At 38.3% G+C, this 15,422-nt stretch overlaps 1 protein-coding gene across 3 annotated transcripts in view; it reads left to right on the top strand.

Annotated features, from left to right (window-relative positions):
- The window catches only part of LOC115414957 (low density lipoprotein receptor adapter protein 1), a 47,283-nt gene that overhangs the window by 16,277 nt on the left and 15,584 nt on the right, over nucleotides 1-15,422 (top strand). For all 3 annotated transcript variants that reach the window (XR_003934734.1, XM_030128333.1, XM_030128334.1), the window contains exons 2-3: nucleotides 8,258-8,400; nucleotides 10,624-10,736. Coding sequence is in view for 2 of the 3 variants with exons in the window: in XM_030128333.1 (XP_029984193.1) it covers nucleotides 8,258-8,400; nucleotides 10,624-10,736 (256 nt within the window). In the remaining variant the exon portion in view is untranslated. The remainder of the gene's footprint in view (nucleotides 1-8,257; nucleotides 8,401-10,623; nucleotides 10,737-15,422) is intronic.

Here is a 15,422-nt window from a genome sequence, read left to right as displayed (position 1 = left end):
GTGCAGCATTCCCAACGTAATCCTGCTGTTATCCCGACACTTTATGTGGTTTGTACACTTCTTTTGATGCTGAGCTGATGGTTTAGTAATGATATTTGTGGGTCCCACCTCCCTGCTGCTGGGTTGAGTTACTGGTAAAGCCAGCGGTTGCTTAGCAACGTTGGCTGTTTGATCCCATGACTTTCCATGGTTTTCTTCTTTGTTGTGGTTGATATTGTCATTGAGTACATCTACATACATGCTAATATTCCATTGCTACTCCAAATTTGGGAGTATTCTGCATTTGACAGTTACACTGAAAACAACACTTTCTACTTGGATATTCTGAAATAGGTGTTTTTCCATATATCCAGGGTATGCTGATATTGTTCTGAGTTTATGAGGATTCCTTGGACATGTACACAGAACACTGAGAAAATTAATCAGAATCAAACACTTATTTACAGTCAGTTAGAGTGAAGACAAAGATCATCTCTGGTAGAAATGGATACTCCAAATAAAAGTCCACATTTCTGGTCAGAAGGAGAAACACAGCTATCATTAATCATTATGACAGAGGATATCAAATATGAGCAAATATCAAAAAGTGACCTTTTCCAGACTGAGAGCACACACTGGAATGTTTGCTACCAGTGGAGAACTTTGAAAGAAATGTTCTTTTTAATGGGATATGCATAGTGGCATGTAAACAGGAACAGTAAATTTTGTTAGTCATGTAAACAGCTTAGTAGTAATTTTGTGTGCATATAAATATTCTGTTTGAGGAGTATTGTAAATTCTACCTTTGATCTAGAGGCATGTAATGAAATGAAGCTACTCTCTGTGATACCCTGTGTATGTATCAGGGGGAATTTTGTCACTCTCCTGTTGTTTTAATTGTGGTATAGAAACACATTTGGATATTCTGATGTATATCCAATGGAAATACAACAGGTCAGGTGACAGAAGGGACAGACTTTGGGAAACTGTGAGAAGAACAAGCTCTGAAAAGGAAGGACTTAGTTTTACTGAGTCCCCCCTTAAGGCAGAATCAGAAAATGAGCTACACACCCCCTCCCACACACCTCTTCTGAGCCCACCACCTTCCCTCATTGTGCGGCCTATTTTCCCAGTCAAGGTGGTGTCCTAGATTCAAAGTTCTATCAGATGGGTAAAACAGTAAGGCAAAGAGATTATATCAAGAAGCATGTGGAGGATGGGGGTGTCAAGCTGAACATTTCCTTACTCACATTTTGGAATCAAACCAAGACAGTGTGTGAAAGAAAGCTTCAACCTGCAGGGCAGTGGAAAACGGGTAGCAATATATAAATAAACAGGCTTTTGCTTTTTGACCCAGGAGGCCAAACAGTCAATGAACTGGATTTATGATATGCTGTGTTCTCCCAGTATGCAGCAGCTTATTTTTTTATAATATAGTACCTGTGTGCATATCTCTGAGCTTCTGTTTGTGCTGTTAATTGTGAGTGTAGGTATTCAGCCCCTCAGCCAGAGCAGAATTCATCCTGGAACCATTTTGACTTCCCTGTGCAAATTAAATAACTGAGCATGGAAGCACAAAGAGACAGCTGGTGATCGCTGCATGTAGCTGAAGGGGTGCAGAGCACATGGACTCTTTTATACTACAACAGCACTTCCTCCAGTCAGCTCAGCCACAGTCAATGTTACGCTTGTCAGCTGTTCATAGTACAGAGTATCAAATTTTTTTTTTTTACAATGCCTTCCATTTCTCAAGGAGGTGTTATTACAATTTTATGTGAATACCCTTCAGGCCCAGTGCAGCAAAATGTCATCAAATTTATGTGTGCCTCTATTGTGATGCATTGATTCTCTCAGTATGTGTCTCGACTGTGAAGCTTTGTGTGAACACAATAGAATCAGTGCTCTTACTGAAAAAAGCATGTGGCGGTGTTGCGAGGCATTGGTTTAATAAAGATGGAAAAGTCATCAGTGCTCTACAAGGTCTCACCATAATCTTGTTAGTGCCTTTTAAATCAAATCACGTTGATGCAAAACCTTCACCCACTCCCACAGAAGTGGTCGACAGATACAGATGATTATCATGGAGACTGGTAACAGATATTTGGAGCCATTATTTGGTACAGCAACGATGAAAAACATGCTGTCAAATGTTACAGTAACTTCAACTAGAAACAGACAAAATGGACAAAAATGTTATCATGATATGATTGTCGTGGAAATCTAAAACATAATCTCACACAAGTTCTCATCTTTTGTCTCTTTGATATGGTTAAGCAAACAGAATAAGCTAGATACACTTAAAAATAACGCTTAGCTAAGTTACTTACATTAGTACAGTGGTTCCCAACCATTTTTTGCTTGTGACCCCATTTTTACATCACAAATTGTGGAGACCCCAGACATTAAAAATGGAGAATTTTTTTTTTTTGCTAAAATTAATTTGTTTTTGATCATGTAATAGTTTGCTATATTATGTTGCAAACTAGAAGCACTCGGAGAGCGCAGACCTCCACAAAGGCTGATCAGTGGGCCCCCCCGTGGGCCCCCCCACCCCCGATCACCACCAAAATTTAATCATTTGTTCCTTGTGCCAGTATCAACACTTCCTGAAATTTTTATCCAAATTAAAGGCACAGTAGGCCAAAAAGTAAGGGCACCCCCATTTTTTATATAAATTGAGATAAAATCCGCCTTCTGGATCAGATCCAGATCAGCCTTTGAAATGTGATAGAGCACCCCATTGTCAATTCCTGAGTTAAATTTCATGAGTTTTGGTCAATAATTAAGCGAGATATTGGGAAACAAAAATTTTGGCCCCATTTACCACAATGTTAACGAAAATTTCAAAGTGATCCAGAATCCAGGATTTCTTCCGGATCACCCCCAAAGTTAATCATTTCTTCCTTATCCCATTTCCAACAAACCCTGAAAATTTCATCAAAATCTGTCCATAACTTTTTGAGTTATGTTGCACACAAACGGACAGACAAACAAACAGACAGACAAACAAACCCTGGCAAAAACATAACCTCCTTGGCGGAGGTAATAAACATTAATTTTAGATTACATTTAGGCTATATAATGTATGTTATTATGGACAGAGGCAGAAAAGCCAGGTGTAGAAGAAGTTTCGTAAAGTCACGCTGATGGTCTCACCAAAAGGCATCATCATCACAGACACAGAGACCACAGACCTCATAGAAAATGTCTCCATATTCAGGTAAATATATCTCAGGCAAAGCCTTCTATTAACCCAGTGGTTCCCAACCTTTTGTGGCTTGTGACCCCATTTTAACATCACAAATTTCTGGTAACCCCAGATATTTTTTTGCTAAAATTAATTTGTTTTTGATCATGTAATACTTTGCTATACTACGGTGCAAATAAGCGCTAATTTTAGATGACATTTAGTCTCTATAATGTATATTATTATGGACAGAGGCAGAAAAGCCAGGTTGAGATTGCGGCACAAAGTGAGAATTTTATTTTCCTTGGTCAGGATATGTACAGTCAGTCCAGCTTGGATTTACAAGGCTGACAATTAATACTGAACAAACAATAATTCAAACCATGAATTAAGAAAGAGCTGCAGCATCTTAAACCAACCACAGTGAACATTTGAAAGATAAATAGAACCACAGTGCTTCAGTTTCAGCTTCACAGTTTGTCACGTCTTTTATGTATTAGAATTGTGTCTCTCAACTCACCATATATTTCTTATTAATAAGTTCTTATTTTTATTTTTATCAATTACTTGAAATTTCAGGCGATCCCACATGGGGTTGAAAAACACTGCATTAGCATGTCACCTGCTGTAGCCAAATATTGAAAGTTACAGACTACCTCATTTGTTTCCCAATGCACAGTGAATACTGATAATTATTGATTAGGGGTTTTGTTTGAGCAGGTGTAAAAACACAATCAATGAGCTCATGAGATTAGAGATTGTTCAATACAGGAGACTGAGGAATCTGGTTCTGTTCTCATGCTCTTCCCATCACAATCATCACAACTCAGTTGTTAGTGTAAGATTAAGGTTGGATGGAGTAAGTTGCACCATAATTGGTTGAAATGTGCAAGTATACCTATAACCTTCATACAACACACATAAGGAAAACAGTGACTGATGTGTGTGCAGATTCCCCTGGACACAGTAGCAGAGAGTATAGGGCACAGTTTGTCTATGAACCTTTTGCTGCAAACAAAAAGATGACAGAACACAATGAAAAATGAGCAGACACTGTTACACCATGGTCTGACCTCAGAGCTCAGAGATGGATAAAGATACGGGTTGAGTTCAAATTTCTCTAAAGGTTATAATAACACATCAAATCAGTATATTTTTGATGCCTAAATGATGATTTTTGGGTCTGAGTGAAGCCTTTTGTAAAACAGAGTATATCTTAAAGACTGCAGAAAAGTGTATATTGCGATAACTGTAGTTAATGTTTTAATGCCCAGCTCTATACAACACAGAACTTTACTGAAATACACCTTTGAGTTGTCAAACAAAGAAACTACAAGTCAACAGTCTTTCAGCAACACTTATTGACAGCTTTGACACTGGAGGGTTTATAAATAATAAGTACAACTAAATAAGTAAAGAAATGTCTTTTCTCTTTTCGGTGGGGAGTGTTAGTTGTGTGTATGGATGAACATTAAGAGCACTGGGTGGATTGGAGTATCATAAGATTCCCAAATTGTATATTATTAGTGCAGTGTTTTTGATTTTTTTTGTATCCAATTAGCCTCCCTCTGCTTCTTTCTGTCACTCCTATCTGTGGCCTCAAACAGGATTTATTAAAAATTAAAGCACTCTTCTTTTAGGGGGAAAATATATTGGACACCCTGCAGTATCACCATGGATCTCTTTAATAATTCATCTGTAAGCCACAACATTGACTGCATCAGTTTAGCTTTATAGCGCTGTGACATTTAACGCAATTCAACCATGTAATAAATATTTTGACCAAGATGTGACATACTGCAGCATGTGTCATATTTTACTATGTTGGATTCTTGAGAAAAAGACAGAAACCCTTTTGTGTTCTGTGGTTGAACTTGACCTGTGACTTCCTGTGGAGAGAGCAGAGAAGCGAAATGATAGAGTTCTCCCCCACAAATCAATACCATCTGAAATGGTGGTCAGAGGAATTAATGGTTTCCTTGAACTGAATGTAGTAGAAGCACAAATTCCACGTCACACCAAATGTGAGACTCTTAATCATCATGCAAATTTTACCCTGAGCAGCTCAAAGCAACAAACTACGCTACCCACCATGTGTCTAAGCAGTCACATTTAATAATGTCAAATTTGCTCTCTGGTTTCGAGGCAGCCCCCGTGGTGTGATTGAAGATGAGTTAATAATTCAGAGTTGTTGGAAGCGGTGTAAGTTGACGGTGTTCCCTGCTGTACATCTTCACAGCTGCATGGGGCCTGCCAGTGACAGATGGCTCAGCCCATGTGGAGAATTCGGTGCCAGTATAGCCCAGTAGAGGTTTGGACTCGGATTGTGTGTCTCTATTTCTTTTTCTCTGCCCTATTCTCAGTGCTCTCCATGTTCATCCTCTCTGTCAGTCTCATCTCAGTTTAAGCTATTAGCAAAGATATCCCTGTATGCATAAAAAACAATAGAGTGCACAGCAATACTAAATAATTCTCTGAATCACTGCTTTACTATACTGCATAATGTGGTCTGTTGCATAGTTTTGCAAGTTATTGCTCTTTCGTTGCTCCCAGTGGGATTCCCAGGTGTCCCTGAGATATTTTAAGCTCTGCGTGACTGCCCTGCCTAGTAGATAGAGGACAGTTCAGCCCTACCTGTTGAGAGTCACAGCAACAACAGGACATTACAGCAGGTGTTGCATGTGTTTTGTAACCACTTGTGATATATTTCCTTAAATTAACCTCTAATATCAAATACAGGGGGATTCACAGAGTAATTCCCTCAATACTAACACAATACCAATAGTAGTATGGCATAGCCAATCTGCAGTAATCGACATATTGCAAGACAATCATCTCTGATATATAATGGTGATCAAATATGGGTGCCTCTATGAAACTGGTATCTAAAAACAGGACATGGGGGCTAGAAATTCAAACAAGATTTAGACTAATGTTATGAAGCAAGTTTGGAAGCACTTTGGGTCTATTTTACTAAGATAAAAGAGAAACTATTCTTCAGATAAAACACAATTTTATATTATTTTTACACAAAAATCTGCATGTAACATGGTCAAAAGGACACGAAAATTACGCACTACTATTTTTTTAAAAATATTTTTTAATTCTCTCTCAGGTACATTTTGGGAATCAAACTAATTATGCAAGGCAGAGTGTTTCACAAAAATGACCGCTGTTGCAAAATCACTCACGATTTATATGTGTTTAAATGGGTAGGTCCCGCATGTAACGCTAGTGGACACAATGGGTTACACATGAAACCTGGAATGAGACTGAGATTCATGGAAAACTTGCATGTCTGGATGAGAAAAACCACTAGGATTGTCAAATTTAACACGGTGTCTTTATTTATTTGTTGACAATTTCAAGCCATGTTTTCCATATAAAATGCACTGACACCTAGGTAGCTTTTCATGTCCCAATTTTGGTCCTATTTTTAGCCCAAATATTCTATTAAAAATTCATTAATTTTGGGATGGCTCATAGCAAGAATATAATTTTTTTGCATTTATCTAAGGTCATCATTAGGTACATCCTGGGGGGATATATGTCTACATTTCTCTTTTATTATTGGGTCTAAAAAAGCTGGCAAAGTGCCCGGTACCAAAATGAACCCAGTTTCATAGAAGCACTCAGATTACTAGTGAATAAAATGCATAGAGTCTTAGTTCAGTACCTAAAATACTGGCACAGATTCTGATATTTGATTGTTAACAGGGGGCTGGGCAACAAAATAAAAATGACAAATAATAATATTAAGTTACACTGTGATCACTACGATCATATAGCCTTAATTTTTCTTTCATTAATTATGTTTAAGTTGTCATCTACTTTGACATAATACCCCAGAGTTTCAGAACACAGATTTTTATTTTATCATTAGAATCATTTTAATTATTGTACCTCTAAATTTCTGAAATATTTGCCACATTCTGAAATTAAATAATAATTTTAACCCATAGGTAACCATTGGATGTCTTCAAACCTCACACAGGAAAAAAAAATGTAGATTTGACATTTATTGTGATACTAATTGAGAGCAACTGATATGACCATTTTTATCATGATAATATCTTGAATCAGTGGGAATTAGAAGTCCTAAAAATGTGTTCTCTCATGTCCATGTGTGCCATTATTTCATGAATGAATTATTAAAATATGAATTAAATATTAAAATGTTATTTGGTGATTAGATTTAAATAAATTATTGTCACATCTGCCACCAGACGTTAGTCTGGTTTTGTCTGTCTTGTGTGTTTTGTCTGTCACTTCCTGTTTTATTTTGTTAAGTTCTCCTCATGTGTCATGTCTGGTGTCTTTGCTTCCTTTCCCTAATCAGTTCCACCTGTGTGTGATTACCTGTCCCCACCCTGATTTGCTCCACCTGTGTCTCATTGTCTTCCCTCCCTCTTGTGTATTTAAGCCCAGTGTCTTCCCCTTTCCTGTGCCAGTTCGTATCGCCTAGTGTGTTACTTACCAGTGTTTTTTGGATCCTGTTTGTCTGTCTGCCTGTTTTTGACCTGGATTGTTTTTCTGGACCTCTGCCTTTTTGCCCGTCCCCTGTCTGTGCCTTTGCTGCTGTTTGCCTCAACGTGTGTTCGACCTTTTGCCTGTTTTTCTGGTACGTGAGCTAGTCTTATCCCAATGTACTGTTGCCTATCCGTTTGCCTTACCGTGTATGACCTGGTCTGTTTACTGACATCCCTCTGCTCTCCCCTAGTTTGATACCCGACGTGTGTTTTCGGTCCGGGCTATGAGGGTCCGTCTCCGGTCCACCTCACAAACCCTGAGAAGAACCCTGAACTCTGTAACCTCAAGAATCTGTATTCTATCACAATCCAAGACTTGTCAGTTAAACCTGTGTTTAATAAACACTGTAAACTTTTACGTCTGCTTCCGGGTCTTGCATTTGGGTTCAGTCACCGTACTCAGATCATTACAACTATTGGAAGTCCAAGCTATACAATATTTTCCCATACTGATATTTGTCCCGTTTCTAAAGTCACAAACTTAATGTGAGCATGAGGTGAAAATCTTGTCCAAATAAGGGCCTTTTGGTAACTTCTTGTTGTGCCATTTTTTTCCAAACAGAGCTGCCAGAGAACTGGACTGACACTAAAGAGACTCTGCTGGAGGGGATGGTGTTCAATGTGAAGTACCTGGGTATGACTCTGGTGGGCCAGCCTAAAGGAGAAGACATGGCCTCAGCTGCCATTCGCAGAATTGTTGCCACGGTGGGTCACTGAACCATTTCAGAACAAAGAAACCACATTATTCAAGCTTTGTCATGTGTTTGTACCTCTGTTTAATGTGTTTACCTACTCAATTAAGTACACAATGCAGTAAATTTGCGCTAATTCTGATATTTGCTAACAACTTTGCATACATTTGCTTAGGCGAGATGAAAATGAGAGTGACATAGTGATAATTTCAATTACACAGATTCTTTTTATGGAAATTCTCTTGTGCATATGTGTGAAATTACAGCCTGTAACTGTAATACACTCCAATTGCTCCTCATAACCAGGAGGAGTAACATTCAAAGTGTCAAGATAAGTGCATGCCAAATGTAAAAATAAGAATCAATCTGTTTCCTTTTTGATTCTTTTATGGAAATTCCCTTATGCATGGGTGAAATTACAGCCTCAAAGTGCAATACATTCTTTCTGGTTACCCTAAAGAGCAGTAAGAGACAAAATGTAGGAGATTTAACTTTACTCTTGACTTTTTGTAATTTTCTTGCCAAGTTGCCGTTAGGTCAGATTTATAACAAGGTCACTATGACTGCATGGAAACACAGTGGCTAATCCAGGATTAGTAGAGTTGCACATTTGCTGCAGTCAAATCATTTTGATGTTTGCTTATATTAACACCACCGAGCTACATGTGTTGTACAGCCCCCCTTTTTTTTTCTCTTCAATTTCTTCATTTTAATGCCTGGTACAAGTAAAGGTACATTTGTTTGGATAAATATAATGATAACAACAAAAATAGCTCATACGAGTTTCATTTCAGAGCTAATATCTAGCAATTTACTGTTTTCTTGATAATAACCAAAATCACTTCAGGTCTTACATCAATATCTATGACATTGTACTGACAAAAACAGTGCTTTTAGGCATTCCATGTTTTCTTTTAGTCACATGATACACACAGGAGTTAGTGCTTGATTGCATAACCATTGTTTTTGATGACTTTTGATCGTCTAATTTTTTCCACGACTGTATGTACATCTACTCAGATTCCTGCCACGTTTCATCAGACTATTTTGGAATGCTATAACAGAAAGCTGTAAGAAAGCTAAAGTTGCTTTCTTGCTCACAAAATACACACCTATTCACCACTGCACCATAAAAACATCTCATCATCAGGAAAACTCTCTGTACAGAGAAAGAAAAACTGGTGCAGGCAGTCCAATCCAAAACACCTACTTCTCAGTTAGGGTCTGAATGGAATCTAATGACATGATTAAGATTCTGTTGATTTACAGCAGAACCCAAAAAAAGACAAAAATCCATTTGTCTGTTCCCTTGGAAACCAGTCAAACTGAATGGGATTACTGAACACATTGGTGAGTTTCTCATTGCTCCATGCTTTACTTAGAAATGATGAGACAAGACCTGAACCTAGAGAATGGCAGAACTTGGCGTATCTCAGACTGACAGATTGGCTTTTGCCTTGTGGCATGACACGAGTAACATGGCAGCAAATGTAGTGGTTTGCACTTGCTACAGGAATTTGCTGCCACAATCAGCCTCAGCACAGTGTCAGTTGCCTGTATTTTTTTTTTTAAGCAGAATACATTGTTCTTGTCACATACTCCAGGGCATTCTGGCTTCTGTCTAAGACATGTTGTCCTTGAGAAGTCCTAGTTAGCCCTAGTAATCCCCCTTCTTTTTACCCTCAGTTTCTCATTACTATTGGCTGGTATTTCACCTCCTGCAAATATTTTCATGCAAATACACTAAATTATAAACGGCACACATCGTGATTTGCTTTGTTACCACTCAGTAGTCCTTCACAGTTGCTCCACTGATTCTTAACTCTGTATCATTTGCGTATAAAACTGATCTCATTTGCTAGTTAATTGCATGGGAAAGAGGTCACTGTCAACAGGCGCTCTCTCAGACCACAAGCTCAGCACCATCGCCGTATTTTCTGAAACTCCAGATGGAGCGGAGCAGCAGGGGGAGTCAGTGGCTGCCAGCCCGACCTCCACCACTCAGTCATTTCTACATGGACCAGCTTTCCTCCCTCCTTTTATAAATTCCCCATGTTTCTGGGACAGCTCATGCAGGCTGCTCAACTTTGCTCGGTCGCTACTGTCACAGTTGAGGGTTTTTTAGGGTTCAGTCAGTGGTAATAATCTTATATTCATGTCAGAGTGACAGGATTGCTAAGAATAGACCTGAAGCAAGTATTTTCATTTCCTGTGCTTTCGTATTCCATCTCCACAGGCCAGAGCCAGTGCTAAGAAGTTTCGTAAAGTCACACTGACAGTCTCACCAAAAGGCATCATCATCACAGACACAGAGACCACAGACCTCATAGAAAATGTCTCCATATACAGGTAAATGTATCTCATGCAAAGCCTTCTATTAACCTGTTAGCTGAAAATGAGTATCAGGCTTTAAAGAGGATCCTGCAGAGTTATGAGGCTAAGTGCAACACAGACTGCAGCAGATTGCAGTTTGTATCCTGCCAGACTCAAGATAGATATTTTTAGACTGTTGGTGTGTGAAGCCATTTACTGTGCAGTAGAAAGTCTATTTGATTTAAGTGGAAGTGGCCTCATTAGCTTTATGCAAATGACCCAGGACAAACATAGTGTTTGTAGGATTTCTTTAAGTAGGTTCCATACTTAAATAAATCTTAAACAGTATTATGTGTCATGGCATTTACATACAGTATAATGATTTGCAGAGGTGTATTAATATCTGGTTTATTGCAGTGTGTTGGATTTAGAGGGCTGTGTTTTCATCAATGTGATACAACATGAATAATGTGTTCATTATAGTAGTAGAACCACCTGAACATTAGATTCACTGTTCTAGTTACCTTTGAATGAGCCATTTATATCTACTATGGGATTTTAATGAATGAGCCGTAGCCTGACACTCCATCATCTCCCTCTGTATGTGCCCACAGCATGAATGATGACAAAGAAACCATAAGATAAGACTAATTTTGTGTTTTAACTGAACTGAAATATTGTGCACAAAGCTATTAAAACAGTGACATTAACTTGATAAACAAAGAGTCAAAAAAACATGTGGCTACACTGTCATATAATTTCTAATTATGTGTGGATGTACATTATCAACTTCTAAAGAGTGACCCAAAAAAAACAATATATTATTCATAACATAAAATAAATTAGTGCAAATCATTATTTACTTGCAGAATTTTGATTAGTGAAGTTCATTCACAAAGGGCAGAGTCCACTATATTACACTGCCATGTTTGTATAGTAACTTAGAACAGACTGTATTGAGGGCCTTTTTGCGTTTTTCACATTTGTGTGGCTACTTCTAAATGCACTTGAAAGGACACTACTAAGCTGGCTACAATCTGCATCCTCACCTATAGATGCCATTAAATCATACACACTGGCACCTTTGACTATTGTGTTATTTTTGGTTCTTTTATACAGTGATTGAGATTTGTGCTTTAAAATGCTTGGGATGCTTCAACCTTGCTCTGTAAAAAGTTGCTTCATTCTAAGCTTAAAGCAAGTCCTATCTTTTATGTAGTCTTCCTGTCCTTTGCCTGCACTCCTTTGCAGGATTAAATCAAGCAGTTTTCTCCTCAGAGCTGTTGAGTCTCGTGTTTGATCAGTTCAGTCGGAAACCAATAACAAGGGGGTATGAAGGTCTGCTGAGGTGATGTCTGTTACTGTCTCTCAGCGCCAATGAAAGCTAACCTTTTCCAGCACTATGCTTGGTTCTGTTCTACAAAACCAGTGAAGAGTCTCTGGGTGGGCTGTGATATGTTTGGTTTGCTCTCCAGTCTCTGGAGAACATCCTCTAATATAGCCTGGGCTTCATGTCACTGAGGATTACAGTCTAAATATCATATGGTTGGCCTGTGATTACAGGACAGGCTGTGATAAAGACACAGAATGTGTGTGTGTGTGTGTGTGTGTTGTTGGACAGACTAGATGGTGTGGTTTGCATATGTACAGAGGTTGTGTGTGCGTTGGGGTGTGTGTATGTGTGTCTGCTTCCCCTCTTGATTCACCTTATCAGCGGTAACACACCACAGGCCAGGGGAATCAGCCTCCACTTTGATCTCCTCCTCTTCTCCTCTATCATCCCCTCCTCTCCTTCCTCTTTGCACTTCTCATATTTACAAGAAATAATTATTCTTCTCATATTAACATAAACAGAGCTTTGAATGCAAAGGCCACATCTGATTTCCCATTTCCAGACTCTCGCTGCAAGTGGATAGTAATGTTACAGTGAAGCACCACAGGCAGAGCTTTGACTGAGGATTGATTTTTCTCCTTTATGAGACCCCACCCCCCCCTCCTGCTCCTCCCTTCTTGTCTTATTTTTGTTGCACATAATCCATTTATTGGCCAAGAAGCCAAGAGAAGGGTGAAAGAAAGTGGAATGTAGATGTATGAGAAGGGATCAACTCGAGACTGTGAATAACAAAATAAATGAGACAAAAAATATATACAAAGTCAACGCATCCGCATAAGGGTGCACATGTGCTTAATAAAAGTGCGCATATTATACGTAGTGCTACACTCAGTGAGTGTGTATGTAAATATGCACATTTGTTGACCTAATTGTATATTCGTACTTATGGGAAGCCAGGCTGTTTCCCTCAGGGGAAGAAGCTTAGTGGGGGGATACGGAATAAAACAGGACAGAATTGTGCACTGCATTGGAAACAGGACCCCCGCATCCACTGACCCTTCCATTCACTCACCCACACCCAAACACCGAAAGTGCGGTATCATCCTTTATCAGTGGCATTTAAGCTCAGTTTTTTTACAGCCTGATATTAAATTCAGCTGCCTCGACAGCCTTCACAGCTCACGCCACCACACTTTACAGTGCATGTAATTTGCAGCATCAGACTCTCAAATGAAGTTATCATAGGCTCGATCTCCCCACATGACTGAGCCTGTCATAGTGCTACTGTAGGTCTGTCTGCTGGCAAAATGCTAAATCACACAGGAGGTGGGTGATATTGACAATACACTTTAAATTCCCATCATTAATAAGTATGAATATGTATTTAAAAATGTAAATATGAGTAGGTTGGTGGTGTTTTATGGATGATGTAAAGATTTTATAATATGCACAATTGTTTTAAAATACCCACGACACCAGCAGTGTTAGATCAGCTTTACAAGCACCAATAAATTTTAGAAACTGTAAAATAGATGTGACAAAAAATGACAAAATATGCCCAATGTGTTTTTGCTCTGTGTTCATTTTTTTTTTTTACCTTCAAATCTATATTACAGATTTGACTTGTTGCGGTTGAGTGGGAGTTTGATTTAAGAGCTCAACCCTGGCTGGTTTCTTTCTCAATATAAACAGAACAGGCAGCTTTTCAGTCCAGTGGAGAGAAAATAATTAGTGAGTTCATTGATTGAGGAAATTCATCAAGCAGGAATATCATAGGAAACATGCTGATTTTGGGTTCCCAAGTGTAAGAGTTTTCTGATTGTCTCTGTTTGACATATAATTGTAAAATAATTGAGGATAAATTAAACAATATGAATAAGACATTTTCTGAAAAGACTACCTAACAAATCCTTACACATGTCTCCTAAAACACATGCATGAATTACTATTGATGGTAGTGTTTTAAAAAATACTACATAACTGTTTCATTTTGGCTTTACCCCTGTAAAACCTGAACCATTAAATCATTGACAGAAAATTCCAGTTCTTTGAAACAGGAGCCTTTATTGGCCCTTCTGAACAACCCCAATTTTATTTTTTTTCCCAAATATCAATTTCCATGTGTGAGTTTCAATTTTGTATCATATTTGATACATTGGGTCTTAATGCTCAAATGATTATTTCTGAACAAACAAAAACATAATATAACACAAACATCTCTAACAAATTCGTAATTCCTTTTCAAAATTGGCAAAGTTCTGCCTCCTGACAATCTTGTAGAGTCATTGGAAAGGCCTCTGGTGAATGAATCCCTCCCCCCTGGTGGCTTATCAATGTATTGCATATATCTAATTGTATACATCAGGTTTTTTGAGAGAAAAAAATATCACACTGATCATGTAGAAGGCTTCAAAACTCATGTATCAAATATGATACATTTGGTGTTATAGGGTTAACAGTGTCATAGCTAAGGTTTGGTTAGGGTTAGCAAAAGGGGTTCATGAAAGGACAAAAATGAGGAACTTGCATGACAGCAGTTGTTTACAGTAAAAAAAACAAACAGTTATAGTTAGGTTTAGGCACAAAAACAACTTTTACATGGTCGGAAAAAGGTTGAAGAAACAGCTGAAAGAACAAAGTTATATGAAAATATTATGAAAACAGACCTAGTATTTGACTTCAGTTTGATCCAAAAAACAAAGTCTGGTCTCTTGTGTCCGTAAAGTTTGTTGTTCTACTATATCTATCCCCAGCCACCTCCTTCTAAGGACTGTCCCTATTTAACAAAATCAGCACTGTTTCTTTTTTCCTGCATTATTCATGTCTGGAAAGGTCACTGACCATAAAGAGGTGACATTTTAATCCCCTTCTCATATTGTCCTTTTTATGGTGAGGTGTGACTGACCTACCAGACTGTTATTTTTGTTTTAAGTCTAATTAACAAAAAATCACACAATGGTCCAGCCATATACCGGTGAGCAGATCCAGGAGAGGGTGTTTGCATCAGTTTCCTTCTGGGCTGGTTCCACTGATTCATATTCCAACACGATGTTTCAGAGACTGAGCTGCATATCAATCAGTAAATCGCACAGTTTGGAAAAGACGAGCTAGAATACATGACTGACATTCCACCTGCTAATGATGACACATAGTCATTTTGGTGAGATTTCTGTTGGGTCGCTGTACAGTGTTTTTCTTTGCTTTAACATCTGTGAAAATAAGCAGATCCCCCCACCCACTTCATTATATGTGGGGAAAAAAAAATGTTTTGATGTCTGTTTCCTTGGGGTAAATGCAAAGTTCTGTTTCTTATAATGACACTTATGTTGGATAAAAAGTAGTTCATTGTTGTGTTAAACAGCGTGAATGCTTTAACTGTACAGAAAAAA

The sequence above is a fragment of the Sphaeramia orbicularis genome, chromosome 24 (assembly GCF_902148855.1).
Source record: "Sphaeramia orbicularis chromosome 24, fSphaOr1.1, whole genome shotgun sequence".
NCBI classification, from domain to species: domain Eukaryota; kingdom Metazoa; phylum Chordata; class Actinopteri; order Kurtiformes; family Apogonidae; genus Sphaeramia; species Sphaeramia orbicularis.
Note: the sequence above shows the minus strand (reverse complement) of the source record. Positions and strands in the feature narration are given on the sequence as shown.